This window comes from Drosophila innubila (genome assembly GCF_004354385.1).
Source record: "Drosophila innubila isolate TH190305 chromosome 3R unlocalized genomic scaffold, UK_Dinn_1.0 2_E_3R, whole genome shotgun sequence".
Taxonomy (NCBI): Eukaryota; Metazoa; Arthropoda; class Insecta; order Diptera; family Drosophilidae; genus Drosophila; species Drosophila innubila.
In genome coordinates, this window is record NW_022995380.1 from 29,829,248 (window position 1) to 29,852,997 (window position 23,750).

Genomic DNA, 23,750 nt, shown 5'->3' on the forward strand with positions numbered 1-23,750 from the left:
AATTCTGAGAGGTTTCATTTTCTTGTCAAAAATCATGTGAAACCGGACATAAATTTGGACTTGTAAAGTTGCTAAGTCAAAGGTTTGACCAACTTCAAATATTCATAACTTTGTCAAAAGTTGACCGTTTTTCAAGCGGAATGTCATTTTGATCATGGTTTAATCTCTTAATTCATTCAGCAGTAAAATTCAATTAATTTCGTATAACATTTTTTTTCATTTGGTTCTAAGTTTTGATTATTAATAATAGAGTTAATTTCCAACATTATTTGAAAATGTAACGTAATACAAAATATAAAATACGTTCAAAGTGTTTGAGTTAAGCTAGTGTTGCATATCATATTAAAGTAATTGGGAGTTCTGCAACACTGTTCATTGACAGTTGTTGTGCCGGCTGAGGAATCAAACTGTAAATAAACGAAAACCAGTTAGAACTGAACGCACCCTCTGAACAGTTGTTGGCCATGGACGAAAGCGAGGAAACGTGTTACCCTGGCAACGACAGCCAAAGCAAAGACTCGAGCAAACAAAGGCATCGAAAATCCAAGAAGTCCTCTGGCGTCGAGGAACAGGATGAGATGCAAGATGCTCCAAGCACTGCCAGCTATTTTAGCCTATGCATCACGGGTCAAATCGTATCGGCCACATTTCCACTTGGCCCTGACAAGGAGTTTATATTCTGTCGCTACGAGCTGATTGCTGGCCCGGATTGGCAGCTGGCTTCTGGGCCGCAGCACGGTCTGACGCAGATGTCGACCAACAAGAGTGGACACTTCAATGACAAGATTGTCTTCAACATGCCCATCGAGGTCACCTACAAAAGCACGAGTCCCTTTGGCTGTAAGTTCGTTAAATCACTTTGAATCCATCGCTTATTGAACTCCTTTTGCAGGGCCACAAATCTTGATCAGCGTCTATGGCCAGAGCGGAGCCAGGGACGAATCCTTGCTGGGTTATGCCCATGTCCATCTGCCGGTCTTTGGCAGTCGTCCACAGGATGAACAGTCGTCCAGTTTAAACAAAGTGCCCATTCTGACGCCCAGGTGCCAAAATATGATAGGTGACGTGACCAGTTGGTTGCTGCGTCGCCAGCCAGAGCTCAAGGATCCCAAAGTCCTCTTAGACAATCTGCAGAGCAAGGGTAAGTTAACTGATTAACTATAAAAATATTGTAGTATATTATTAAAATTTCAAAATAAATCTAAAATATCCAAACACAAAAATAGTTAAGTTCTTATAAGCTAATAAAAATTAAATAACCAATATTAGGAATAGCATAAGTAGGAAAATAAAATAAAAAAAAAAAATTTGGAATTGAAAAGATGAGAAAAATTCGAAATTTAAAATTGTTTTTGAAATCAAGAAACAAATATATAACTTCTGATAAGATTAAGTAATTAGGAAAATTAAATTAGAGGAAACAAATTTGGATTAGGAAAGTTTATAAGAAATGTAAATCAAATGCACTTTATTGTAGATTATTTATTTTACTTAAAATCGATCATAATCAAAAAAAAAATACTTAAATCTATTAAGTTCGAAAAAAAAAATGTATAAATCTATTTTTAAGTAAAAACACTATTCTTTGTACTTAAAAGTCCAGAAATTCTATTAAAAAGCAAACAGCATAGAAACATATTATAATACTTATGTTTATTGAATAAATTGAGTATCTATCCATTATCTTTTGTATTTTTAGAAAACAAAATTTGTGATCATTACTTTAGAAATGGATTTACAAAATAAAATGTAAATGTATTGTACTTTTTAAAAGAAAATCCAAACAGCAATTTGCTAGTATTAATGCAATACATATTTTCAAATTCTAATTAAATTATTTCACTTTCTTTCTAAACTTGTCATTGGTTTTCTATCCTAATTTTGGTATCTCTAAATTTTAATTTCATGCTGCTTCTTTGTCTTAATTTATGTAATTCATTTGTATTTTTAATGTTAAGTCAACTCTTACCTGTTTCTGATATTAAACTGTCTAAAATTTCTAAATTCCTTTAGGTCTCTCCATCGAATCCTATGGCACGTTGGAGCTGCAACTGCACACGATAATGAGAGGAGCACATAAACTGGGCTATAATTGGCATAACTGAATACTTTTAAGGGAGATCTGTGAATAAAACGTGAAAATGGAAAACAAATGAAGCAAGCAAGCGTTTTTCCTAATCTAATTGGTCAGAGGGTGGTTCGTACAGTTAGTAAAGGGGAGTCAGGCGATTGCCTCAAACTTGACCATGACCAGAAGTGACTGCTTCTCTACACGAGTATGACGCTTACACTAATCCGACGCAGCAATTGGGAAACGAATTTGAAATCCGGCTATTTTGGATTGGCCAAGTGCGTTCTAATTGGATTAGGGGGCAATTAGTCTAAGACGCGCTGGACACAAGTGTTTCCTCAGGCAGCTCGCATATAAAGGCAGTCCAATTGAACGACCCAAGACATTCGCGTCCAGTCCGGCGCCAAACATTCAATTGCTATGGACAGCAAACTGTTGTAAATCGGAGTTGAGTGGAGTTTCGATATATTGAAAGCAGTTCAAGTTCTAGTCAAGTTGGGAAACTCTGTCAACTGTTGGAGTAAGCCACAGTTGGAGCCATGATCAGTCTAAATCATCCAACATACGCCTTTCTGCGGGATGGGCGCAATCTCAGCCTGGCGGAGAGCGTTCCCCAGGAGATCATGCACATGGTGGATCCCTACTGGTATCAATGGCCACCATTGGAGCCCATGTGGTTTGGCATTATCGGATTCGTCATCGCCGTTTTGGGGTAATGTTACTATTTTTATTATTTATTTTGCAAACAATTTTATTTATTATATAATTTAAATCACAATTAAGCAATTTTTTGATTAAACAATTTCAATGACTTGGAAATCATTTTTTCCCTGTATTTAACTGAATTTTTATTAAAAACTCCCATATAATATTTACATAAAATGTTTAATTCTAAATGTTTTCCTTACAGAATGATGTCGCTGTCGGGTAACTTCATTGTGATGTATGTGTTTACTTCATCAAAGGGATTGCGTACACCGTCCAACATGTTTGTGGTTAACTTGGCCTTCTCCGACTTCATGATGATGTTCACCATGTTTCCTCCCGTTGTCCTAAACGGATTCTACGGCACCTGGATCATGGGTCCTTTCCTGTGCGAGCTTTATGGCCTGTTTGGTTCGCTGTTTGGCTGTGTGTCCATCTGGTCCATGACACTGATTGCCTATGATCGCTATTGTGTTATTGTCAAGGGCATGGCTCGTAAGCCTCTAACGGCCACGTCAGCTGCAGTTCGTCTGCTCATTGTCTGGCTCATCTGTGGCACTTGGGCTTTGTTGCCCATGTTTGGCTGGAATCGATATGTGCCCGAGGGCAACATGACGGCTTGTGGCACGGATTACTTTGCCAAGGATTGGTGGAATCGCTCCTACATCATTGTCTACTCACTCTGGGTCTATCTCACTCCCTTGCTGACCATCATCTTCTCCTATTATCATATTCTCAAGGTAAGCAATAGTTTATTTTAATTTGAATGGGGGAGTCTTTTGATTCATCCCAATCCTCAGGCTGTAACCGCCCACGAGAAGGCCATGCGAGAGCAGGCCAAGAAGATGAATGTCACCTCTCTGCGCAACACGGAGGCAGAGAAGAGCAAGGCCATTGAAATCAAGCTGGCCAAGGTTGCATTGACCACAATCTCATTGTGGTTCTTCGCCTGGACTCCCTATACAATCATCAACTATGCGGGCGTCTTTGAGTCAATGCATCTATCGCCTCTTTCCACAATTTGTGGTTCGGTTTTCGCCAAAGCAAACGCTGTTTGCAACCCAATTGTTTATGGTCTAAGGTGAGTTTAACTTGAATTCGTAAAATGAATTCTAAAATACCAATATCTAAAAGATAAAATTAGGACCACATAAATAGGAATCTTGTTATTAGTATAAAAAAGTTAGCAAACATTTTATTACCATATGAAAATTAAGAAAAATTTGCTTAAAACGCAAAAAAGTCGTTAAAAATGGAAGTCAAAAGCATTTTATGAAAATCGCTCAACATTTTAAATTAAAACAAATTCAACTGAAATCTGAAAAGTCGAGGCTCCTTTTTCTAATATAATTAATATAATGCTATTATTTGTCCAGTTTAATTTGAACTAATTTCTATACATTTTAAGATTTTAACCAGACATAGAAAAAAAATGAGCATGTTTATATTTTTGATTTCTAGTTTTTGGTTTCATTAAATTAGTTTCTACTTTTTTGTCATTGTTTTTGAAACACCCTAAAAAAAAGATTTAAAAATAAATATTTCCTTTAATTTCCTTGCCAGCCATCCCAAGTACAAACAGGTGCTGAGAGAGAAAATGCCCTGCCTGGCCTGTGGCAAGGATGAGCTTGCCTCAGATTCCAGGACTCAAGCCACCGCTGAGATTAGCGAATCTCAGGCCTAGAAAAATAAAAAATGTATAAATAAATATTAAAACGACGACTGCAGCAGACGATGACGTGGATAATGAACCCGATGACTTGTGATTTTTGGGCACGGGAACTGAAAGCTTTACAGGATTCTAAACTATACTACGAGTAATTAAATTTATTTTGCATACAAACAATAAAACTTAAAAAAAAAGATTGCATATCAAAATGTAAAAAAAATCTAAAGTAAAAATAAAAAATTAAATTAAAGTGCAATTGATATAAAATCAAAAATCAGTTCTTTCCTTTCGAGTCTGAAATAAGAGATGACTGTATCAGCTGCTTTATAAAGCACATTGCCCCAAAGAGATTTACGCCTTTTATTAAAAAATTAACATTTCAAACAGTCGCAGAGGTCGAGATCATTTTCATCATCATGTGAATTGTTCGATCGAGGGATTGAGGATGATATTTAGCCATAGTACGTGTTTAGATCCAGGTCGATAAGAGTGCCGTTGTTTCGACGTTCCCGTAGTTCCTGCGTGTAAAGTGCATGTCCTTGCAGCAGAATAAAGTCTATGAGTCGCTTATTTGAGCTTTGGCGGAGTGCATCAGGATCGGCGCGTTTGCGTAGATAGTTAAAGCAGCAGGTTCTGTCAAAAAGAAAATAAAAAAAATATTAAATAAATATAGAGTCTAGACATATTGATGTATTCAAATATTTCTTAGGTACTATAAATATATAAATAAATAAATAATAATAATACTACGATTGATATGGCAGCCTGCTTCCTGACACTTACCGGAAGTGCTTGGTTCCACAGGCGCTGGCACACTCCTTGCCACAGGAGTCGCATGGTATGGCATTGGAGCAGGCAAACCACATGAGGCATATGCCTGGCATGAAGAAACATTAAACATATTTAATTATTTACTTATAGAAAAAAATTTAAAAGTGAAAACAAAAGTAATTTTTTAAATAACTATTTAATTTTTTAAGGAATTAAAAATGTGTTAACTTAAAATATAGAGTATTAAACAAAAAACTAACCAGAAAATGAATTAAAAACAACTAGAAATATTATAAAGATGTGAATATACTTACATAATAAGAAAATCTGAACATGCATTTTGTCGAAATCGTGGAAATCTTGGAGAGGAAATGTCTTTCAGCAGCTTGTGATACGCATAGGAAGTGCTGTGATAAGCTGACTCGACTGATACAAAAACTGAAAGAACAGTGCTAGAGGTGTATCTGCTTTTATACATGTCCAAGATAGACAAAGAAACACACACACATATATACACACACCTACATGGTAGTAAAATTCAAAGTGACCAGTGAAGCATGTTGCAGACCAAGTACTAAAAAGATTTATCCAAGTCTGGATATATAGACATGCAACGCATAATAAATTATCCTTACGCACACATACACACACACACACAGTCAAACGCACAATTGCAACTTGCGCAACAAGTTTGTGTAGCATACTTTTTGAGGCTGCTGTGTATGTGTGTGTGTGTTGTGGGTTAACCGCAATCAAAACTGTTTGTAACAGGTTATAAAAGTTTGAACTGGACATGACACGCATGTGAATGACATTAAAAATTTGAGAGCCATTCAGCTGTATTAAATTAAGCTATTATTAGAATAAATTTGCATTTATAGCATTCAAGTTTAAAATAAAGTTGAAAGAAAATTAAATCATTAGTTTAAAATTTCCTTTTGTCGTTTATTTACGACATACGATATAACGTTATGTGCCTGCGATATAAATTCGACAGCTCTAACAGGGTGGCAGCGCCGCAACACAGCAGCAACAGCTGAGCGCGAACAATCGATAAGCGATAACGAGGTGGCAGCGCCGTCAGTCAAACGCAACAGCTGAGCGAGCAGAAAAACAGCTGTTTGAATAACGCAGCCAAATTTAAGCAGGTGAAAATTGTAATATTTTGTGAGATAAATTAAAGAATAAATGAATATGTGGGAACCGCCACGACTGAGTGCATCACTACGTGCCAAAACAGAACTCGAATCAACGTCACAACGCTCCAATGGACTGGGAAATGGACGTTTCCCATCTGCAGCGTCCACGACGACAATTTGCTCTGAGTAAGCGACCTGTAATTAACACTACTGATGAAATTCCACTTATCTGTAATAAATGTGTGTGTGTGTGTCTGTGTTTATTGCTAGGAAAAGCGAACAGACCATAGGGAAACTCCTCGCACAGTTGCCAGTAGAAAAGCAGCCGGCAATAAAGGTGCAACTGCAAAAGCTACGCAATCTTGTCCAGGAATGCATGGGATACGAGGAGCAGCCACAGGTGGTGGAACATGCGGCACTCTATCTGTTCTGGCTGCTGCTCGAACAACGCGTGCTGCTGGTGGCCACCACAAATCGATTGCATGCCATGTTTGGTCAGACATTCGATAGGAAGAGTAAACAGATTCACAGCACAATCTTGGCCATAGCTGATGCACTGGAGGAGCATGAACTGCAGGCCTTGAAGCGCTGGATGCAGTCACAAAGGAAGACCTACGATCGTCCGCTGTGGGGTGAACATATCCATATAAATGTCACTCCCGCTGAATGGCAGGATGTGAGTTTGCTAACGAATCTTTCGCCGGATGCCTTGCTCAAGAATCGCACTGTTAACAAGTTTAGCATGAAACTCAAGTCTAATGGGGCGTCCATGCTGCCCGCAGTTCAGAGCACAGATGGCTACAAGCTCAGCTCGGAGCTGGAATCGCTGCTGAACATCTCACAGCAGCTGGAAGATGAGCAGCTACTCAGTCGAGTGGGTGAAATACTTGCCTCCAAGCGCAGCAGCGAGGATCTGCAGAATGAGCTGATTGAGCTGCTGGGCTTTGAGCACTTTGAGCTGGTGATGCAGCTGCTCCAAGAGCGCATGAAGATCGCCCAGCAGCTGGAACAGTTTGCGACGAGAACGCGGCGTGTCAAGCAGGTGAAACAGAAGCGAGAACAGGGAAATGTCGGCACAGAGAAGCGTCCAACAGTGGCCACCGCTGTGGTGGTGCAATCCGAGCAGGAGAAGCAAATTGGCAAGCTGCAGCGACGCGAGGAGAAGAAGCTACAACGCATCCTGCGCAGCATCAAGGACAATGAGGAGCATGAAGAGGAAGCGGGTGGAGCAGTTGCCATTTCCGCACAGCAGCTGCGCATGCAACATCAACGCAAGCTGCTGGAGGCGGCACAACGGGAACCGCTGCTGCTGTCCACCAAGGCGGAAAAGGCCGAGCACTCCACGCACACGTACACGGCTCCCATACGTTATCCCTATGTCTTTGATAGCCAGCTGGAGGCCAAGCAGCATGCGGGATTCATTGGCGGCAGTCGGATAACATTGCCAGAGAATGCACAACGCATCGACGGCAAACAGTGGGAGGAAGTCAAGATTCCAGCGAGTGAACCGCCACCTTTGACCGTGGGCAATCAAAGGATTAAGATCAGCGAACTAGATGACATTGGACAGATGGCATTTGCCAACTGTAAGGAGTTGAATCGCATACAATCCGTCGTCTATCCTGTGGCCTATCACAGCAATGAGAACATGCTGGTCTGTGCGCCAACTGGAGCGGGAAAGACCAATGTGGCCATGTTGAGCATCGTTCACACAATACGCTGTCATCTAGAGCAGGGCGTCATCAATCGGGATCAGTTCAAAATAGTCTACATTGCGCCCATGAAAGCCCTTGCCTCGGAGATGGTCGAGAACTTCTCCAAGCGCCTGAAATCGCTGCAGATTCTGGTGCGGGAATTGACGGGCGACATGCAGCTGACCAAGGCGGAGATGTCGGCTACACAGATACTGGTGACCACTCCAGAGAAGTGGGATGTAGTCACCAGAAAGGGTAAACCAATTGATCCATTAGTTCACTCTAAGCATTATCAAATATACTAATAACAAATTGTCTTCATTCCAGGCAGCGGAGATGTGGCGTTAATCAGTCTCGTGAAGCTGCTCATCATTGATGAAGTGCATCTGCTGCACGGAGAACGTGGTCCGGTTGTAGAGGCACTGGTGGCACGCACTCTGCGTCTGGTGGAGTCCTCACAGTCCATGATACGCATTGTGGGATTGTCGGCAACGTTGCCCAATTACATTGACGTGGCGCACTTTCTGCGTGTGAATCCCATGAAGGGTCTGTTCTACTTCGACTCGCGTTTCCGACCCGTTCCCCTGGACACCAACTTCATTGGCATTAAGTCGGTGAAGCCGCTGCAGCAGATTGCCGACATGGATCAGTGCTGCTATCAGAAATGCCTGGAGATGGTTCAACAGGGTCATCAGGTGATGGTCTTTGTCCATGCCCGCAATGCCACCGTGAGAACGGCGAATGTTCTCCGTGAGTTGGCGCAACAGAACAACACAAGTGCAGCATTTCTTCCGGCGGATAACAATGCTCATGGTCTGGCCAGTCGCTCCATACAGAAGAGCAGGAACAAGCAGCTGGTGGAGCTGTTCTCCTGCGGATTGGCAATGCACCATGCGGGCATGTTGCGTGCCGATCGTCAAATGGTCGAGAAGTACTTTGTGGAGGGTCACATCACAGTCCTCGTCTGCACGGCAACCCTGGCCTGGGGCGTCAACTTGCCAGCCCATGCCGTTATCATACGTGGCACGGATATCTATGACGCCAAGCATGGCAGCTTTGTGGATCTGGGCATCCTGGATGTCCTGCAGATCTTTGGACGCGCCGGACGTCCTCAGTTCGATAAGAGCGGCGTGGGCACCATCATCACCAGCTACGACAAGCTCAATCATTATCTCTCCCTGCTCACCAATCAGTTCCCTATCGAATCCAACTTTGTGCAGTGTCTGGCGGATAATCTGAACGCTGAGATTGGACTGGGCACCATTTGCAATGTGGAGGAGGCCATCGAGTGGCTCAGCTACACGTGAGTACAGTATAAATCAGTGACTGACCCAACTATCTACTTTTTCAATGAATTCGTCATTTCATCAGCATTAAAAAATTTTATGCTAATGCAAATTTCTTTTCTTTAGCATTGAAAAATGTAGATCTTATAAAAATCCCATCTCATAAGCCTTGAAAAATGTATTGCCAATGGAAATCTCAGCTCATTAGCATTGAATAATGTAATGCTAATGAAAATCTAACCTCATTAGCATTGAAAAATGTAGTGCTTATGAAAATTTCAACTCACTAGCATTGGATAAATAGTGCTGATAAAAGTCTTATCTCATTAGCACTGAAAAATGTAGTTCAAATGAAAACGACATTTCAATAGCATTGAGAAAAGTAGTGCTAATGACTAGCATTGAAAAAAATAGTGCTAATGAAAACGACATTTCACTAGCATTGAAAAATGTAGTGCCAATGAAAACCTCATCTCATAAGCATTAAAAAATGTAGTTCCAATGAAAATCTCATCTCATTAGCATTAAAAAATGTAGTGCTAAGAAAAGTCTTATCTCATTAGTATTGAAAAATGTAGTGGTAATGAAAACGACATTCAATAGCATTGAGAAAAGTAGTGCTAATGACTAGCATTGCAAAAAATAGTGCTAAAAAAATCGATTTTTCACTAGCATTGAAAAATGTAGTGCTAATGAAAATCTCATCTCATAAGCATTAAAAAATGTAGTGCTAATGAAAATTTAATCTCACTAGCATAGAAAAATAGCAGTGGTAGTGAAAATATTTAGAATTGTAATTGAATAATAAAAGTAATTCAAACTTTTTCTTTGCATTGAATATTTCTTATTAAATCTAATTTTAATGTGCATTGTAATTACATTTTTTAATCTATAAATCCCTTGACATTGTTCTATAAACTTTAATTGATTTCTCTTTTAGTTATCTCTTTGTCCGCATGCGAATCAATCCCCATGTCTATGGCATTGAGTACGCCGAGCTGCAGAAGGATCCCACCTTGGAGGCACGTCGTCGACAGCTCATCATGTCCGCATCGATGAGTTTGGACAAGGCCAAGATGATGCGCTTCAATCAGCGCACAATGGACATGAACATCACTGACTTGGGACGCACTGCATCACATTTCTACATCAAATACGACACGGTGGAAACCTTCAACGAACTGATGAAGCCTTTCATGAACGAATCCGAGCTGCTGGCCATGATGTCACAGGCCCAGGAATTCCAGCAGCTCAAAGTGCGAGATGACGAGATGGAGGAACTGGACGAACTGCGGGAATATTACTGCAAGCTCAAGGCGTTTGGAGGCAGCGAGAATGTCTGCGGCAAGGTAAGATATATAACAAGTTATTAACTAAATTATTTAATTTTGGGAATTGATTTAATCGATTTAATTAACAAATACGTTTAACTAGTCCAAGAAAATACTTCTAATTATATAATTAAAATAATTTAACTTCAATTTATATTTATTTTTAGAATCTAAAGCTAAAATTGATCTTTTTGAATGAGCATTAATAGAATAAATTGTCTGCCAAAATTGACCATACTTTTAGGATCTTTAATATCGGTCCGTTAATATTTTTGAAAACAAGCTAAAAATATATATTGTTTTCCAATAATAATATCCGGAAACTCGAAAAAACTATTATATATATTATAAATATATATTACATACAATTTGAAGTTATTTTTTATTTTAATTTTTAATTAATATTACATAACTAATTTAAAAAAATTATATAAATGATAAGTCAATTCTTAGCTCATTATTTTTAAGCTTATAAATCTTTTGATCCCACTTTACATGCTCTTGCTCTTTATTTTTCCAGGTGAACATTCTGATACAGACATACCTGTCCAATGGCTATGTAAAGTCCTTCTCCTTGACCTCGGATATGTCGTACATTACCCAAAACATTGGCCGGATTGCCCGAGCTCTGTTCTCCATTGTGCTGAGACAGAACAATGCAATCCTGACCGGAAGGATGCTGCAGCTGTGCAAGATGTTTGAGCGGAGGCAGTGGGATTACGACAGTCATTTGCGACAGTTTCCGGCTATTAATGCGGAGACGATTGACAAGCTGGAGCGACGTGGACTGAGCATCTATCGGTTGAGGGACATGGAACAGCGGGAGCTGAAGGAATGGCTAAGGAGTGATCGTTATGCGGAGTTGGTGATACGATCCGCTCAAGAGTTGCCTTTGTTGGAGGTGGAGGCGAGTCTACAACCGATTACGAGAACTGTTCTTCGGATCACTGTAAACATTTATCCGGATTTCACTTGGAATGATCGTGTGCACGGCAAGACAAGTCAACATTTCTGGCTGTGGATTGAGGATCCCGAGTCCAATTACATATACCACTCGGAGCTGTTCCAAGTCAATCGTAAGAGTGTGTTTAGCGGACAATCTCAACAGCTGGTGATGACCATACCACTAAAGGAGCCACTGCCTCCGCAGTATTACATTCGAGTGACCAGCGACACTTGGCTGGGCAGCACCACATGTGTTCCCCTGTCATTCCAGCATCTGGTGCTGCCGGAACATCATCCACCACTGACGGAGTTGCTGCCACTGCGTCCACTGCCCGTGAGCAGTTTGCAGAACGATCTCTACGAGTCGCTCTACAAGTTCTCACACTTTAATCCCATCCAGACGCAGATCTTCCATTGTCTCTATCATACGGATAACAATGTGCTCCTGGGTGCGCCCACAGGAAGTGGCAAGACAATTGTCGCGGAGATTGCCATCTTTCGTGCTATAAATCTGAATCCCAAGTGCAAAGTGGTTTATATTGCTCCACTCAAGGCGCTGGTTAAGGAACGCATCTCGGATTGGCAGCAACGCTTCGAGAGATCCTCCTTGGGACTGAAAGTGGTGGAGTTAACTGGTGATGTTACTCCAGATATACAAGCTATACGTGAATCCCAATTGATTGTGACCACGCCGGAGAAATGGGACGGCATCAGTCGGTCCTGGCAGACGCGGGAGTATGTGCAGCATGTTTCACTCATTGTCATCGATGAGATTCATCTGCTGGGCGAGGATCGTGGTCCTGTCATTGAGGTTATTGTCTCGCGAACTAATTTTATCAGCTCCCACACGGGCAGATCCATACGTATTGTGGGCTTGTCCACGGCTCTGGCCAATGCACAGGATTTGGCCAACTGGCTGGGCATCCAGCGCATGGGATTGTACAATTTCAAGCCCTCGGTGCGTCCGGTGCCGCTGCAAGTGCACATCAATGGCTTCCCGGGGAAACACTACTGTCCTCGCATGGCCACCATGAATCGTCCCACTTTCCAGGCCATCAGAACCTATTCTCCCTGTGAACCCACCATTGTGTTTGTCTCCTCCAGGCGACAGACGCGTCTCACCGCCTTGGATCTGATCACCTTTGTGGCCGGCGATGAGAATCCCAAGCAGTTCCTCCACATTGCCGAACAGGAAATGGAGCTCATACTGCAGAATATACGTGATCAGAATCTTAAGTTCTGTCTGGCATTTGGCATTGGATTGCATCATGCCGGCTTGCAGGAGCCGGATCGCAAGTGTGTCGAGGAGCTGTTCCTCAATCGAAAGATTCAGGTGCTGGTGGCCACCGCGACGCTGGCCTGGGGCGTCAATCTGCCCGCCCATCTGGTGGTCATCAAGGGCACCGAATACTTTGACGGCAAGGTGAAGAAATACGTGGACATGCCCATTACGGATGTGCTTCAGATGATGGGCAGAGCGGGTAGACCGCAATTCGACAACGAGGGAGTCGCCGTCGTTCTGGTCCATGATGAGAAGAAGAACTTTTACAAGAAGTTCCTGTACGATCCGTTCCCCGTGGAGTCGAGTCTCCTGGGTGTGCTGCCGGAGCACATCAATGCGGAGATTGTGGCGGGCACAGTGCAGACGAAGCAAGCTGCCCTGGATTACCTCACCTGGACGTACTTCTTCCGTCGACTGTTGCGCAATCCATCCTACTATCAGCTGGAGGGCGTGGAGCCGGAGAATGTGAATGCCTTTATGTCCAGCCTGGTGGGCAAGGTTGTTTATGAGCTAACGGGAGCTGCCTGCGTTGTGGAACGTGATGGTTATCTGGTGCCCACATTTCTGGGCAGGATTAGCTCCTACTACTATCTGTCCTATCGTACCATGAAGCATTTCCTGGAGGATCTAGAGCCAGGCATGGATACCAAGCTGGTTCTCCTCGCCATCTGCGATTCCTACGAGTTTGATCAGCAACCTGTGCGCCACAACGAGGATAAGCACAACGAGGAGCTGGCGGAGATTTGTCGCTTCAGGCCACTCTCAGCCAGCTGGGATTCACCTTACACCAAGACATTCCTGCTGCTCCAGGCACACTTCTCCCGTCTGGCACTGCCCAACTCGGATTATCTGACGGACACAAAGTCGGCGCTGGATAATGCAACACGTGTGATGCAGGCCATGGTGGATTACACGGCGGAACGAGGTTGGCTATCCACCAGTCTGGTGGTGCAACAATTGATGCAGTGCGTCATCCAGGCACGCTGGTTCGATGCATGCGAGTTCCTTACACTGCCCGGAGTGGATGACAGCAATGTTGATGTCTTCCTAAACATACCACATGACAATCATGATTACTTGACACTGCCGGTCCTAAAGGAGCTGTGTAGAAAGGACTATGAGCTGCTGGCTGCTCCACTGCGTGATGCCTTCGAGGAGCACGAGATCGAGCAGATTTATAGGGTAAGTAGACACAGTAAATTCTCCATAATTTCTCTATCTAATCAATCTTTTTCTGCAGGTTATTCAAGATTTACCAGAGATTGCATTGCAAATATCTGTGGAGGGACGTTATCTGGGGGAGGAATATGCCAAGCGACCGCTTTCCATTGTGGATGGTACCATCGTGTGGACTCCATTGCATGCCAACGAGGAGTATGTGCTGTGTGTGGATCTGCAGCGTCTCAATGTTGCCGGACAACGTCGAGGCGCTGGACAAAGCAATGCCATCCACTGTCCCAAGTATCCCAAGCCGAAGAACGAGGCTTGGTTCTTGACTCTCGGCTCGCAGTCCAACGACGAACTGTTGGCCATGAAGCGTCTGAGCTTGCGAGGAACCCGCTCCTCCAATCGCATATCATTTCAAGCGACGCCTCGTCGTGGACGCCTGCAGCTCACCCTGTATTTAATGTCCGACTGTCTGATTGGCTTTGATCAACAGTACGATCTGCACTTTGAGATTATCGATGCCAAGGCATAAAAAAAATGACACAAATTATTAATTAATATTCATTCATTCTTCAAACTGGAGGCTTAATTAGTACAATAGTTATTATAATAATAATAGTAGTCTAACTGAAGTTGCATGTGATTCCCAGTCTAACATTTTTATATATTGCAATCTGCGATCTTGAACTTGCAGTGACAGCTATTATGTTAAGTATCCATGTTGTAATTATGCCCATTAAAGCCAACCACTGAAATCTTTTTACCAACAATTATCAATATTTCTATCTATCAATTTTTGGACCTACCACAAACTAAAGTGGGGGGTACGTGGAATTGTTTTACGTGTATTTATAGACATTTAGAGATAAGAGTATGACTTTAGACCCTGTAGCTAAATATGACAGAGGGCCTACTAGGTGTGTCAACAGGAAAAGGTGTCAAGAAATTGTGGAGAAGGCTTCATTCGCTGGCTTAAAATTTATTTTATTATTTTCAAAATGTTTTCAATTTTTTTTGAATTTTGTAATCTTATAAAATTCTTAATATATCTATTACAGTCTCTTTTAAAAATTATAACTTTAGATAATGATTTTATTATAATTTTTCATCGTTTTACGGAGCTGTTCTAAAAATTTCATCAGGCTAATTGGCTAATGAACTCTAACTTTAAGAAACAATTTTACAAAGCACAGAACTGAAGAATGAAAAAGATATAAATGAAGTAGCAATAGCATAATTAACATTATTTAATTGTTTATATGCAATTAAAATAATTTATTTTTAAAATAAGACACAAGTAAGCAATCTAGTAAGGTATTTCTACAAAATTTTTGGTTTTTTTCATAACTAAAAACTTTCTTCTAAAAAATACGCAGAGAATAAGAATTTTCTTTGATCAGTGTTCAGGGTCTCTGCTAGCTGTGTTCGCTCGACTGTTCTAATAGTTTGATTAATGTATAGATTAAATTAGATTAGATTGAGACCTGCCTACTTTTCGTACTTTGCTTACACTCTTCGTGCCATGAAAAAGCAAGTGCAAATTATGAAATACGAGTGATATAAGCGAGACTCTATAAAGTGGGCTGTCAGTGAGTCGAAGGCAGTCAGACGAGTTTTACAATTGATCGCGTCAAAATGTTTTCTATACTTGTGTTGGGACTCTCGGTGTTGGCGTTGGTTTGGTATTATCTCAAACACCATTACTCACACTGGGAGCGAATTGGTTTTCCGTATGATAAGAGTGCTGGTATTCCATTTGGATGTCTGGGCAGTGTTTGGAGAATGGAGAAGGCCATGGGCATGGCCGTCTACGATGTCTACTTGAGGAGCAAGGAGCGCTTTCTGGGCACATATCTGCTCTTCCGTCCGGCTGTCTTGATACGTGATGCCGAATTGGCACGACGAGTTTTGGCCCAGGATTTCGCCAGTTTTCACGATCGTGGAGTCTATGTGGATGAGGAGAAGCATCCGTTGTCGGCCAATCTCTTTTCGCTGCCTGGCCAGAGTTGGCGTAATATGAGACAAAAGCTCTCGCCGTGCTTCACCTCCGGCAAACTAAAGGGCATGTACAGCACCTCGGAGGACATTGGCAATAAAATGGTGGGACATCTGCACAAGGAGCTGCCGGAGCAGGGTGTCAAGGAAGTCGATCTCAAGGCTGTTTTGAGCACCTATGCCATCGATATAATTGCTTCCACCATTTTCGGACTCGATATCAACAGTTACGAGCAGCCGGAAAATAAATTCAAAAAGATGGTCTCATTAGTTCGAAATAGAACTCGCTTTAATGCACTTTTGGGCATGATGATATTCCTGGTTCCCGCGTAAGTAAACTTTTCTGCGAGACAGTGTTTTATTATTTAAATCAATTTATCGTAATTTGGCTTATTAGTATATTTATTAAAATTCATCCTTTTAATTAATTATCATCTACTTCGTGTATTTTGTATTATTTCTGCCAATGTTACAAAGAAATGAAGATACGTTGCCCAAATTAATAAAAAAAAAGATTATTCAGGTGTGTTCCACAAATACAAAACGTACGAGAACCAACCAAACCTATACATTGTTGGTTGGTTTACATTTTTGGAACACCTTTATCAAATATTTTACTGATTTATTTTAAATACAATATTTATTCAAATTATTTTATTTATGTATTGATTTAATATTTCTCCCAGTATGAACAGCTTCTGTAACAAATTTTTGTGAAGTTAAAAGTTAAATTAAAATTATTTCTTTTATTTTTTTGGTGTACTTATTAATATTTATTAGAAATATAAACGAAACAAAAATGTATGGGTTTCTGATAGGTTTTCGGTTGATTAGTATTTCTGGAACACCCCTGATTTACATACTAATTTGCATGTATTTTTATAAATCTTTTTTTTCTCACAGTGTGCCAAAATTGTTCTTCCGATTTGGCTTACAGAATCCGGTCGGATTGGCCATGTTGGCCATTGTCAAGGAGACCATCGAGCATAGGGAGAAACATGGTATTGTGCGCAAGGACATGCTGCAGTTGCTCATGCAACTGAGGAACACTGGCAGCATCGACGAAGATGACACAAAGATCTGGAGTATGAAGACCTCAGCCGACGGTAGGAACCTTGAATATAAATCTATTCTTCACTTAATTTTTAAAATCCAAACAGTATTTGTTATCATAATCCCATTTAAACAATTTTTATCCTTTCAGGACGCTTAGAGAGCATTTCTATGGAGACCATTACCGCCCAGGCTTTCATTTTCTATATTGCCGGACAGGAGACTACGGGATCAACGGCTGCATTCACAATTTATGAGCTTGCCCAGCATCCGGAGCATCTGAAGCGACTGCAGGATGAGGTGGATGAGACACTAAAGCAAAACAATGGACAAATAACCTACGATGTGCTCAACAAGATGGAATTTCTTGAATTGTGCATGCAGGAAACCCTGCGCAAATATCCTGGACTGCCAATGCTAAATCGAGAGTGTACACAGGACTTTACTATACCCGACTCCGACCATGTGATTAAGAAAGGCACTCCAGTGGTTATTTCCCTTTATGGCATACACCGTGATCCAGAGTACTTCCCCGATCCCGACAAATACGATCCCAATCGATTTGCCGAGGAGACAAAGAACTATAATCCCATTGCCTACATGCCTTTTGGTGAGGGTCCCAGGATTTGTATTGCCCAGCGCATGGGTCGCATCAATTCCAAACTAGCCATAGTCAAGATACTCCAGAACTTCAATATCGAAGTGATGGGCAAACAGGAGCCACAATATGAAGCGGACGGAATTGCTCTGCAGCCCAAGGATGGAGTCAAGGTGCGTCTGTCCAAGAGGATTCCCAAATTTTAATACAAAAGTGTTAAAATAATGAAATTAGTGAATATTTACGATGCTGAATATTTAATTAGATAAATTACCAGCCAAAATTGTGAAATTAATAGAAAATTTACCAAAAAAAAAACAAAAAGCAACGAAAATTGAAAAGACAATTTATAATACAAAACCCTTTTAAATCAATTAAATTTTACCGAAATTATAAAATCGACTCAATCAAAATTTACCAAATTTAGAGATTCGATTTATATAGAAAATTCACTAAAAATTTTAATAACATTGAAAATTGTTGTGATCAAAATTCGATTAGTTAAAGTCCCCTTGACTCGATGAAAATTTAAAAAAAAATGTGAAATCAATGAAAGTTGACTATGGCTGAAAACTAGATTAGATAAGATATCCATTAAGATAGTGACTAGTAGATAACTAACAGTAGTAAAGCCTTCTTATCAACGAAACACAAATACTTTGATTCTAGTCAACAAATTTGCTTGTTTATGATGAATATGAATATGAGTGTGAATATGTATGAATAGAATAAACACTTTTTATTAAATGCTTGAGATTGTTGCACTTGTATTATCTCTGAATTAAGTCAGTATTTATATATAGTAGTAGATTATAGATTAATAGACTGCAGAATAAAGTTACATATATACAGGAACTGATGCATAGACTTATTTAATGGCGGCTCGTTTCATCGGGAAGATGTGGGGGGCCTATCGTATAATGCCGGATTAATTATTCTCACGCTGTTCCAGTTGCTGTTGCTGCTGTTGTTGTTGTAGTTGCAGTTGTTGTTGCTCATTCTCATACATTTTCTGTTTGTTCTTTTGCCTAAAGATCTCCTTGCTGGCCTCCTTAATGGCCTCAAAAATCTTCGCCTGTGACATTATTTGCTTTTGTACATTCTCAACAGCGGGCTCTGCATTGATGTCAATTAGATCGCTTAATCCCTCATTTAAGTACTCATTATTATACGGCTTCTCATCGATATCGTTGCGCTTAATGAGCGAATAGGGCGGATATGACGGATACGAGGTACGCTTCCGACCACAGCCTTAAATTAATAATATTATTATTAAATTTCAACTAATTTAGAAAATAATTTGTACAATTTGTAAAATATTTAATTACATTTATTTCATTTAAAAAATTTAAACTTAACGTTTTTTTCAATATTAGAAAAAATATGATAACTAGCAATGTCCAAAATTACCTGTAAATGCATTGCAGAAAGGACGTTTCTCGTATTTCCATTGAATAACGCCGCTCAGTTTGTGCTGTTGAATAAAACAAACAAAAAGTGATATTAAATATAAATTTTTTAAGTTTTATAACTATACAAATATACAAAAATACTCTCTTCAGAAAATTTCTGATATTGTAAAATACTCATATTTTATTAACTAAAATTACGCATAACTTGGTGATATCCTTGCACATTTTGCCAGGACTTAGCTATAATAAACATTATCGATTGCCAAAAGTTCTCGAAAAGCATTGCATACTTTTGAGCATGTTGATTAAATTACTTAAAATATACAATATCGCAAATATATTTTGTATTGCATACTTTTCTGCTGATAGACAAAATCAACACTCAATGTTTCTACGCTAGATGCCGCCACTTTCAGCTTAAACGAATTTTCGAATAATCCTTTCACAAAAACAGTGAAAAATTGGCGATCTGACGAAGTTATTGCCGACTTCTGCCATGAATATATTGACTTCATTTTGTATTTTTATTGTATTTTGTATTTTATTTATTGCACATTTACTCACATTCACTTCATTGTTTTCGGTCTCTAATGATGCATGGGTTAGAAATACACATATGAAAATTGCAGCCAGGCATAGAGAAATTTCCAGAGTGGTTTTCATTTTGAGCAATATTGTTGATTCGGCTCGATTTAACTGAAACTGGGACTGAGATTAGCCGCTTGATGCCTGCACCGTTAAACGCTTCAGTGGCAATTGAAAGAAAATCGCGTTCGCGGTCCTTGGTCAACAAGTCGGCTACGCAATGTGAGACTTGTTCCTTTCAGGTTATGACAGGACAGCCCGCTGTGCAGCGAATGTATTTCGGTTACCACTTAATAGCCTTTTGTGTTTTTCCCGACCTTACTCATACCCCGTCCGCGGAGCCTTCACTTCGTCTTTGCATTGACATTTAACGTTTGGCCTTTGCCTTTGCCAAGTTTTTCATAATTTAAGATTAAAGAAGATTAAGATTATGCAATCAGTTCTAGTCTTTTAAAGTAACTCTTTGTTTTTATTTGGTTTAAATAAAAAAACGGATGAAAACAAGGGGCATAACTCTTTTTTTTACAAAGTTCTGAAAGAAAAAATTAAATTTTTTTATCATTTATTTGGTATTCTTAAAATTATTTGCCCAAATTCTTATAGAAAATCTTTATGTCTATGAACTTCTGTCTAACCCATGAGATACTACGAAACTTACTTTGATCTATCAGGTAATAGCTTGTAGAAGAACAAAACTAATTTGAACAGTGTAAATGCAACACCGACACATTCTCGTGAGAGCAGCGAGAAGTCCATCTATTTATAAAGAACCGACACGAAAAGCAACTCGCAGACATGTATATATACATTATATACGAGTCCGAGTACGATATAATCAGCGGTTCTTGTTCCTAAGTGTGCATTTTCCGAAAGTTTTCTTCACGATTCCACAGGAATTTTCGGCCAAAACAACGGGCCATTTCGAAACGATTCTCAGTGGAAACGGAACACGGTCGTCTCTGGGTCGGAATTTAATAAAGAATAATTACAACAGACATCAGTTCGACGGGCAATAAATAAACAATTACTGCAATTTGTTTAAGCAAAATATACAAAACGAAAGATTGAAATAAAGGCCAAAATAACAGAAATATTTGTGGCACGCTTGATATTGGATTTGATTATCGTTGAATTGTTGTTTGTGAATCGAAACGGTGTCGGAATTTCTATCTCATTTCTACTTGTACTAAAATAGCATGTGAGTAATAAAGAATTCTATAACTTATACAATTTAATTGATGAACAACAAACCGGAAAGAGTTGGGCACATTTTACATAAATTTGTATCTAGCAAATATCTAGCAGATACAAATGTATCTGTACCTGTCTGCGACTATCTATAAGTGTCACACATTGCACATTATACGTTTTTTTTTGTGTTGTTTGCTGGTAAAGTAAAACACTAAAAATACCTCAGCTATTTTCAGTTGTCGTCAGTTTTTACTGTCTCACGTTCGTGTTTGACAAGTTTCCAGTCCTGTTTCGGCTTTTCCTTTCACTTGTCGCCCACTCGGTTTGTCCGAATTTCCGAATTCCCGAATTGCCGACACTTTGTTTATAAATAATTAAAACGAAAATTGCGAACATATAAACATTTCAACACGAGTGTCTGCTAATTACAACGAATACTCGTAAAGTCCAAAAGGTGATCGTTAAAAAATAATTTCACATGAGCAGGAAAATTGTCTGCATTTTCAGAAACGAACACGGAAAAAAACATGTCGCTGCATTTGTGCTTTGTTATGGCGTCGTCTTTTTATTTATAAATATGATAATTTATTTTATTTATTTTATCCGATTCGATTCTCTCACGCTCCTATTTTTAGACAAAAGATGTCAGAGCCCACGGCCCAACAACAGCAACAGCAGCCACAGAATGGCAAGGAGCGTTCCAAGTCAACTGAGGAGAAAGAAATTCCCCGTGAACCGGCGTTGGTTTGCAAAGACATCAATGTAAGAATCCTCCCTCTCTTTTAAAACCGGGAATATACACATAATATGACAGGGTATATTTTTTCGAAGCATTGTCTAAAGAATATAAAGTCAAGCAATAGTTTTAATAAATTTAAATATTCACACATTTAATTTTAAGCAAAAAATATTATTTTGTCGGTTGTTTATTTTTATATAAATTGAATATAAGTTTGTATTAGTTCCTAAGACAATTAATGAAAAGAAAGAATTTATAAAAAGAATTTCCCTAAAGCTCAACTATTTTTTAAATTAAAAAACAAATATGCAAATTATTTAATTTTTCAATATTTTTACTTAATTTGGTTAATTTTTATTACTTACAACTTTTTTATACATTTTTTAAATCATATTAATATAAACTACCGGGTATCTTATAGTCAGACATTTAACAATAGATATCTTATTTGTATTTCACTATCTTTTTTCCTTATTAATATTCCTTTCATTGGTTCCCTTATCACAGATTAAGACTGAATTGGAGTGCCTGGTAAAGCTGCTCGATGGCAAGATCTACAAAGAAGAGGAAGTGGCCATGGAGGAGCTGCATCAGTATTTGATCGAGGACGATGGCTCCTGGGCGCTGGGTGACAATTTCCTTGTGTTTGTGCAGCGTGTACTGCGCGATTCTCAGGCTTTTTCGCCGGACACACGGATACACATGATTCGCACGTTGGCCTATGCCGCATTGAAGGATGATGTGATCATAATACTGCATCAGGATCGCAGGGATCACACCTTGATGAACTTTGCACAGGACATTGATAAGCACACACCCGAGGAGCAACAGGCTTGGGCCATGTTTGTGAGTACAAGAAATCTATTTATAAGTAGAGATCGCAACATAACTGATCTCTTTCCTGGCAGACTTGCAATCTCTTTGAGAATGTGGGACCCTCGGAGTGGCTGCTGTACATTTCGGAATGGGAATACAATGGACAGACCATCTCAAACATAAGGGTTACCACCAAGGTGGCGGTACACTGCATCCTCTCCAATTGTCCGCAGTTGAAGAACATTGGCTCGATGATCCTCTACAACATTGCGATCAAGGAAGTCAAGACGGTGGTAAGACTGGAAAACTTTTCTTTACACTTCTCTTAGTAAACAGTTTTATTTCTTAGGTATTTGATGACGTTGCTGTGGAGCTGGCCATGGCCATTTTGCAATTCTTCCAGAGCAGCCCCAATGAAGATCAGATCTTCCGCACGCTGAAGGCGCTAGCGCGTTTCCTCGAGGTATTGACCCATATTCGGTGACCCATTTCTTAATTCTCCCCATTGACAGCTGTCAACTCATGTCATTTTCATTTGTTTTTTTGCTTAGGTATCGCCCGATGTTCAGATGATCATTCAAATGATTGGACCGCATCCAAAACAATTCGCTGGCAAAAGCGAACGTGTTGACGAGCTGATAAAGATTATTTCTCGCAAAGTGCCCGCCTAAGAGAAGGATAGATATGGCGAGTGCACGGTGGGAAAGAGAGAAATAATCATAATTTAAGAGTATAATCAATCATAGGCATACACAATGTAGATCTTTCATTTTTGTAAAGCATTTTCGCGACACAATAAACATTTCTATTCTTTATTTCGATAGCTCTTTTGAATTTTCTCTTTCAGAAAACAAAATGGTAACGAGATTTATTGTTAGAATCATTATAATTATATTCCACGAAACCAATTATTTAAAATATATACAATATTAATAATTTTCAAATTTTTTTTTTAAATTATTAATGTTACAAATACAAATTCAATACTTTTTTTTGAAACATTTTAAAATAAGTTTTTTAAGCGTGAATTGTATAAAAGTGACAATTATAAATGTTTCCGTAGCTTTTATTTTAAAACTAAACAATTATAGTTAATATCAAATATTTGCTTAAATTTTTTCAATAGATACATATTTAAAACTGTATAACATAATTTTATTTTATATTTTTTAATTAAAATCGGATATTCTTCTTTTTACTTTTAAAATAAAATAAAAATGTTTTTGATTTTATTTTAGTTTTTCAATTGAAGTTAAATTATTGTGTTAGAATTTTATATAAAAATATCTATTATTTCTCAA

General features: G+C 39.4%; 7 protein-coding genes across 7 annotated transcripts; 5 read left to right on the top strand and 2 right to left on the bottom strand.

Annotated features, from left to right (window-relative positions):
- Positions 1 to 300: 300 nt before the first annotated feature.
- LOC117792651 (B9 domain-containing protein 1) lies at positions 301 to 2,157 on the top strand. Its single transcript, XM_034632865.1, has 3 exons — positions 301 to 840; positions 893 to 1,141; positions 2,014 to 2,157. The coding sequence occupies exons 1-3, from the start codon at positions 465 to 467 to the stop codon at positions 2,103 to 2,105; spliced, it is 717 nt and encodes a 238-aa protein (XP_034488756.1). The 5' UTR covers positions 301 to 464; the 3' UTR covers positions 2,106 to 2,157.
- A 315-nt stretch (positions 2,158 to 2,472) lies between these two features.
- LOC117792649 (opsin Rh6) lies at positions 2,473 to 4,630 on the top strand. The gene is made up of 4 exons (XM_034632864.1): positions 2,473 to 2,783; positions 2,982 to 3,516; positions 3,577 to 3,857; positions 4,340 to 4,630. Exons 1-4 carry the CDS (start codon positions 2,611 to 2,613, stop codon positions 4,458 to 4,460), a joined length of 1,110 nt encoding a protein of 369 aa, XP_034488755.1. The 5' UTR covers positions 2,473 to 2,610; the 3' UTR covers positions 4,461 to 4,630.
- A 130-nt stretch (positions 4,631 to 4,760) lies between these two features.
- Positions 4,761 to 5,631, bottom strand: LOC117792652 (trissin). The gene is made up of 3 exons (XM_034632866.1): positions 5,531 to 5,631; positions 5,229 to 5,322; positions 4,761 to 5,078 (listed from the first exon to the last, which is right to left on the bottom strand). The coding sequence occupies exons 1-3, from the start codon at positions 5,553 to 5,555 to the stop codon at positions 4,898 to 4,900; spliced, it is 300 nt and encodes a 99-aa protein (XP_034488757.1). The 5' UTR covers positions 5,556 to 5,631; the 3' UTR covers positions 4,761 to 4,897.
- Positions 5,632 to 6,268: 637 nt separating this feature from the next.
- On the top strand, positions 6,269 to 14,830 carry LOC117792648 (activating signal cointegrator 1 complex subunit 3). Its single transcript, XM_034632863.1, has 6 exons — positions 6,269 to 6,541; positions 6,626 to 8,304; positions 8,377 to 9,352; positions 10,276 to 10,684; positions 11,187 to 14,075; positions 14,134 to 14,830. The coding sequence occupies exons 1-6, from the start codon at positions 6,405 to 6,407 to the stop codon at positions 14,590 to 14,592; spliced, it is 6,549 nt and encodes a 2,182-aa protein (XP_034488754.1). The 5' UTR covers positions 6,269 to 6,404; the 3' UTR covers positions 14,593 to 14,830.
- An 830-nt stretch (positions 14,831 to 15,660) lies between these two features.
- Positions 15,661 to 18,462, top strand: LOC117790673 (probable cytochrome P450 6d4). Its single transcript, XM_034630181.1, has 3 exons — positions 15,661 to 16,384; positions 16,959 to 17,161; positions 17,260 to 18,462. The coding sequence occupies exons 1-3, from the start codon at positions 15,696 to 15,698 to the stop codon at positions 17,910 to 17,912; spliced, it is 1,545 nt and encodes a 514-aa protein (XP_034486072.1). The 5' UTR covers positions 15,661 to 15,695; the 3' UTR covers positions 17,913 to 18,462.
- A 160-nt stretch (positions 18,463 to 18,622) lies between these two features.
- LOC117790674 (cardioactive peptide) lies at positions 18,623 to 19,781 on the bottom strand. Its single transcript, XM_034630183.1, has 3 exons — positions 19,683 to 19,781; positions 19,117 to 19,180; positions 18,623 to 18,957 (listed from the first exon to the last, which is right to left on the bottom strand). The coding sequence occupies exons 1-3, from the start codon at positions 19,779 to 19,781 to the stop codon at positions 18,635 to 18,637; spliced, it is 486 nt and encodes a 161-aa protein (XP_034486074.1). The 3' UTR covers positions 18,623 to 18,634.
- An 818-nt stretch (positions 19,782 to 20,599) lies between these two features.
- On the top strand, positions 20,600 to 23,264 carry LOC117790159. The gene is made up of 6 exons (XM_034629473.1): positions 20,600 to 20,901; positions 21,530 to 21,656; positions 22,141 to 22,479; positions 22,542 to 22,742; positions 22,799 to 22,912; positions 23,001 to 23,264. The coding sequence occupies exons 2-6, from the start codon at positions 21,537 to 21,539 to the stop codon at positions 23,118 to 23,120; spliced, it is 894 nt and encodes a 297-aa protein (XP_034485364.1). The 5' UTR covers positions 20,600 to 20,901; positions 21,530 to 21,536; the 3' UTR covers positions 23,121 to 23,264.
- The last annotated feature ends 486 nt before the right edge of the window (positions 23,265 to 23,750 follow it).

Bases quoted from the DNA above. Each gene is read 5' to 3' on its own strand.
- LOC117792651 (XM_034632865.1), top strand. From the start codon at position 465: ATGGACGAAAGCGAGGAAACGTGTTACCCTGGCAACGACAGCCAAAGC. The intron at 841-892 runs GTAAGTTCGTTA...CTCCTTTTGCAG, and splicing joins AAGCACGAGTCCCTTTGGCT to GGCCACAAATCTTGATCAGC. The intron at 1,142-2,013 runs GTAAGTTAACTG...AAATTCCTTTAG, and splicing joins AGACAATCTGCAGAGCAAGG to GTCTCTCCATCGAATCCTAT.
- LOC117792649 (XM_034632864.1), top strand. From the start codon at position 2,611: ATGATCAGTCTAAATCATCCAACATACGCCTTTCTGCGGGATGGGCGC. The intron at 2,784-2,981 runs GTAATGTTACTA...TTTTCCTTACAG, and splicing joins TTCGTCATCGCCGTTTTGGG to AATGATGTCGCTGTCGGGTA. The intron at 3,858-4,339 runs GTGAGTTTAACT...TTTCCTTGCCAG, and splicing joins CCAATTGTTTATGGTCTAAG to CCATCCCAAGTACAAACAGG.
- LOC117792652 (XM_034632866.1), bottom strand. From the start codon at position 5,555: ATGCATGTTCAGATTTTCTTATTAT. The intron at 5,323-5,530 runs GTAAGTATATTC...TCTTCATGCCAG, and splicing joins TGTTCAGATTTTCTTATTAT to GCATATGCCTCATGTGGTTT. The intron at 5,079-5,228 runs GTAAGTGTCAGG...TCTTTTTGACAG, and splicing joins TGTGGAACCAAGCACTTCCG to AACCTGCTGCTTTAACTATC.
- LOC117792648 (XM_034632863.1), top strand. From the start codon at position 6,405: ATGAATATGTGGGAACCGCCACGACTGAGTGCATCACTACGTGCCAAA. The intron at 6,542-6,625 runs GTAAGCGACCTG...GTTTATTGCTAG, and splicing joins ACGACGACAATTTGCTCTGA to GAAAAGCGAACAGACCATAG. The intron at 14,076-14,133 runs GTAAGTAGACAC...CTTTTTCTGCAG, and splicing joins AGATCGAGCAGATTTATAGG to GTTATTCAAGATTTACCAGA.
- LOC117790673 (XM_034630181.1), top strand. From the start codon at position 15,696: ATGTTTTCTATACTTGTGTTGGGACTCTCGGTGTTGGCGTTGGTTTGG. The intron at 16,385-16,958 runs GTAAGTAAACTT...TTTTTCTCACAG, and splicing joins ATGATATTCCTGGTTCCCGC to TGTGCCAAAATTGTTCTTCC. The intron at 17,162-17,259 runs GTAGGAACCTTG...TTATCCTTTCAG, and splicing joins TATGAAGACCTCAGCCGACG to GACGCTTAGAGAGCATTTCT.
- LOC117790674 (XM_034630183.1), bottom strand. From the start codon at position 19,781: ATGAAAACCACTCTGGAAATTTCTCTATGCCTGGCTGCAATTTTCATA. The intron at 19,181-19,682 runs GTGAGTAAATGT...TTTATTCAACAG, and splicing joins CCGAAAACAATGAAGTGAAT to CACAAACTGAGCGGCGTTAT. The intron at 18,958-19,116 runs GTAATTTTGGAC...TATTAATTTAAG, and splicing joins TTTCTGCAATGCATTTACAG to GCTGTGGTCGGAAGCGTACC.
- LOC117790159 (XM_034629473.1), top strand. From the start codon at position 21,537: ATGTCAGAGCCCACGGCCCAACAACAGCAACAGCAGCCACAGAATGGC. The intron at 22,743-22,798 runs GTAAGACTGGAA...TTTATTTCTTAG, and splicing joins TCAAGGAAGTCAAGACGGTG to GTATTTGATGACGTTGCTGT. The intron at 22,913-23,000 runs GTATTGACCCAT...TTTTTTGCTTAG, and splicing joins CGCTAGCGCGTTTCCTCGAG to GTATCGCCCGATGTTCAGAT.